At 33.0% G+C, this 2,081-nt stretch overlaps 1 protein-coding gene across 1 annotated transcript; it reads left to right on the forward strand.

The window, feature by feature from the left end:
• Positions 1 to 693: 693 nt before the first annotated feature.
• Positions 694 to 1,071, forward strand: LOC107783542 (uncharacterized). The gene has a single exon (XM_016604524.1). The coding sequence runs from the start codon at positions 694 to 696 to the stop codon at positions 1,069 to 1,071; it is 378 nt and encodes a 125-aa protein (XP_016460010.1).
• Positions 1,072 to 2,081: the final 1,010 nt, after the last annotated feature.

The following is a 2,081-nucleotide window of genomic DNA, read 5'->3' on the forward strand; positions in this document are numbered from 1 at the left end:
GGTTAGGATGAAATTGTAACTAACCCCTCCATCCGCCTGTGGCTATCATGAGATAAATACCTATTAATACCGGCAGTTTATACCAAACTAGTGAATACAGAATAGATGTATTCACAAACATAGTTATCACTAAAGCATAGAGGCAAACTTATGTTAATGGTAGAGGGGTTACCGGAACCCGTTAGCCTCGGTATATATATATATATATATATATATATATATGCATCAACGACCCCTTATATAATTTTTATTGTGCCCCTCAAACAGATATGAGACCCAACAACAACAACATTGCTTTTTTCCTTTTTTCTTTTTCTACTAGGTACCCGTTGTACTTAAATCATGTGTCCGCTTCTGCTAAAGCATAGATAATTAATATAATTTTTTACCTTAATTTATGACTTAACAATTATAAAATAGTATAATTTGGTATAAACACCACGTAATCCTGATATATAATTAGTTAAATTCAAAATGGGCACCACCACACACAAAAATTCACACACACACTAAACGCGTAACTCAGTATTATAAGACCAAAAAGCCCCACATTTACTCATTTCCTCTTACCAAAAGACAGAATACAAAGCCAAGCCAAAAAAACAAAAGCTAAACTCATTCCACTCCCCAGAAATCTACAAACTCTCTTCACATTCACTCATATTTCTGTCAAAATCTAATCCATATTACAACATGAACATGAACATGAACATGATCGAAGAACAACGCCGCGGACCGCCGCACGGTGTCCTATTAGCGGTGGTTGTGGTGGCAATAATGATAGTTCCATCAATGATTGGTGAAAATGGTGAAGCCATTACTGAATTCATATCTGAACTTCTTAGTCCAGTTGGTTTACTTCTTTTGCCAATAATTTTACTTCTTATTATACAATTCTTGTCTTCTGATAGTGGCTCTTTTGTTTCAAGTATTTTTTCAACTGGTGAACCTAACTCTATACATAGAGTTAGCGGTTCACCTGTTGGTGTTGCTCTTGTTCTTCTTCTTGTTTTATTTCTTCTCTACAATAAATTCTCCATTTTTGGTGGTGATGATAGTGAAGATGACTGAAATAATGAGAATTAAGGCTTGCTTTACTGGTGTAATCGACCAGAAGTGGATTTAGAATTTAAATTTGAAGAGTTCAAGTCAGAGGCGGATACAAGATTTGAACTTCATGGTTTCGAGTTCGAGATTCTATCATAGCTTATGTGTTTTACTGGGTTTGAAATCTATTATTTGTACTTTTATGGATTTCAGCGTCCGAGCCAAAGCCAAAGCCACTGGATCAGGATGAACACAAAAGCAATACATCACATCCGTGTTCAACATTTAAGGTTCTTTAACACTGATTACATTGTATATTCGAAATTATCATTTCAAATTTTAGTTTAAATTGAAATTTTTAGTTATTTTTTCTCATTATGTGTTGAAAATATCGAATTCATTTGCATCCACCTTTAGCTATAACAACAATTGCTACTACGTACGTTTCAATTCTAAACTAGTTGTGACAGGTTGTATTAATATTGAATTCATTTGAATGCTGAGTTTATTCACTTCTATGACAAAAAAAAAATTGATTAATTTACCTACTTTGTTGGGATGGTGATTTTATAGAATTTTTACAGATTATTTAAAATTAACAATAAATAAATGTCCTTTTCAACCAAAGAAAGCGGAATAACAACAACTAGTCCTTTTCAAGACTTCAAGACTAATTTGTAAAAAACAAAAAAGATGAATCAGACGCGACTTTTTTAAAGTCAGGTGAAAGATACAGTATTTAGATTTTTCTTTTTTACATTTCAAAATGCTTGTATTATTGTCCCACTCCATGTGCTAAAGTCAAATGAATCACTTTAAACATTGATATGTTATATTTTAAATGAAGTTAGCCTGGATCAACAATAAAGTTGTCTCCGTGGTTCAAGCGATGGAAGCAATCAATAATGTTTGCATTAGGGTAGGCTGTCTACATCACACGTGACCCTTCCTTAGACCTTGCGAGATACTTTGTGCACTAGATTGCCTTTATTGGCTATATTTTAAATATTTAATAAAATACTAGTTATGGATAC

Source organism: Nicotiana tabacum, chromosome 15 (assembly GCF_000715075.1).
Source record: "Nicotiana tabacum cultivar K326 chromosome 15, ASM71507v2, whole genome shotgun sequence".
NCBI lineage: Eukaryota > Viridiplantae > Streptophyta > Magnoliopsida > Solanales > Solanaceae > Nicotiana > Nicotiana tabacum.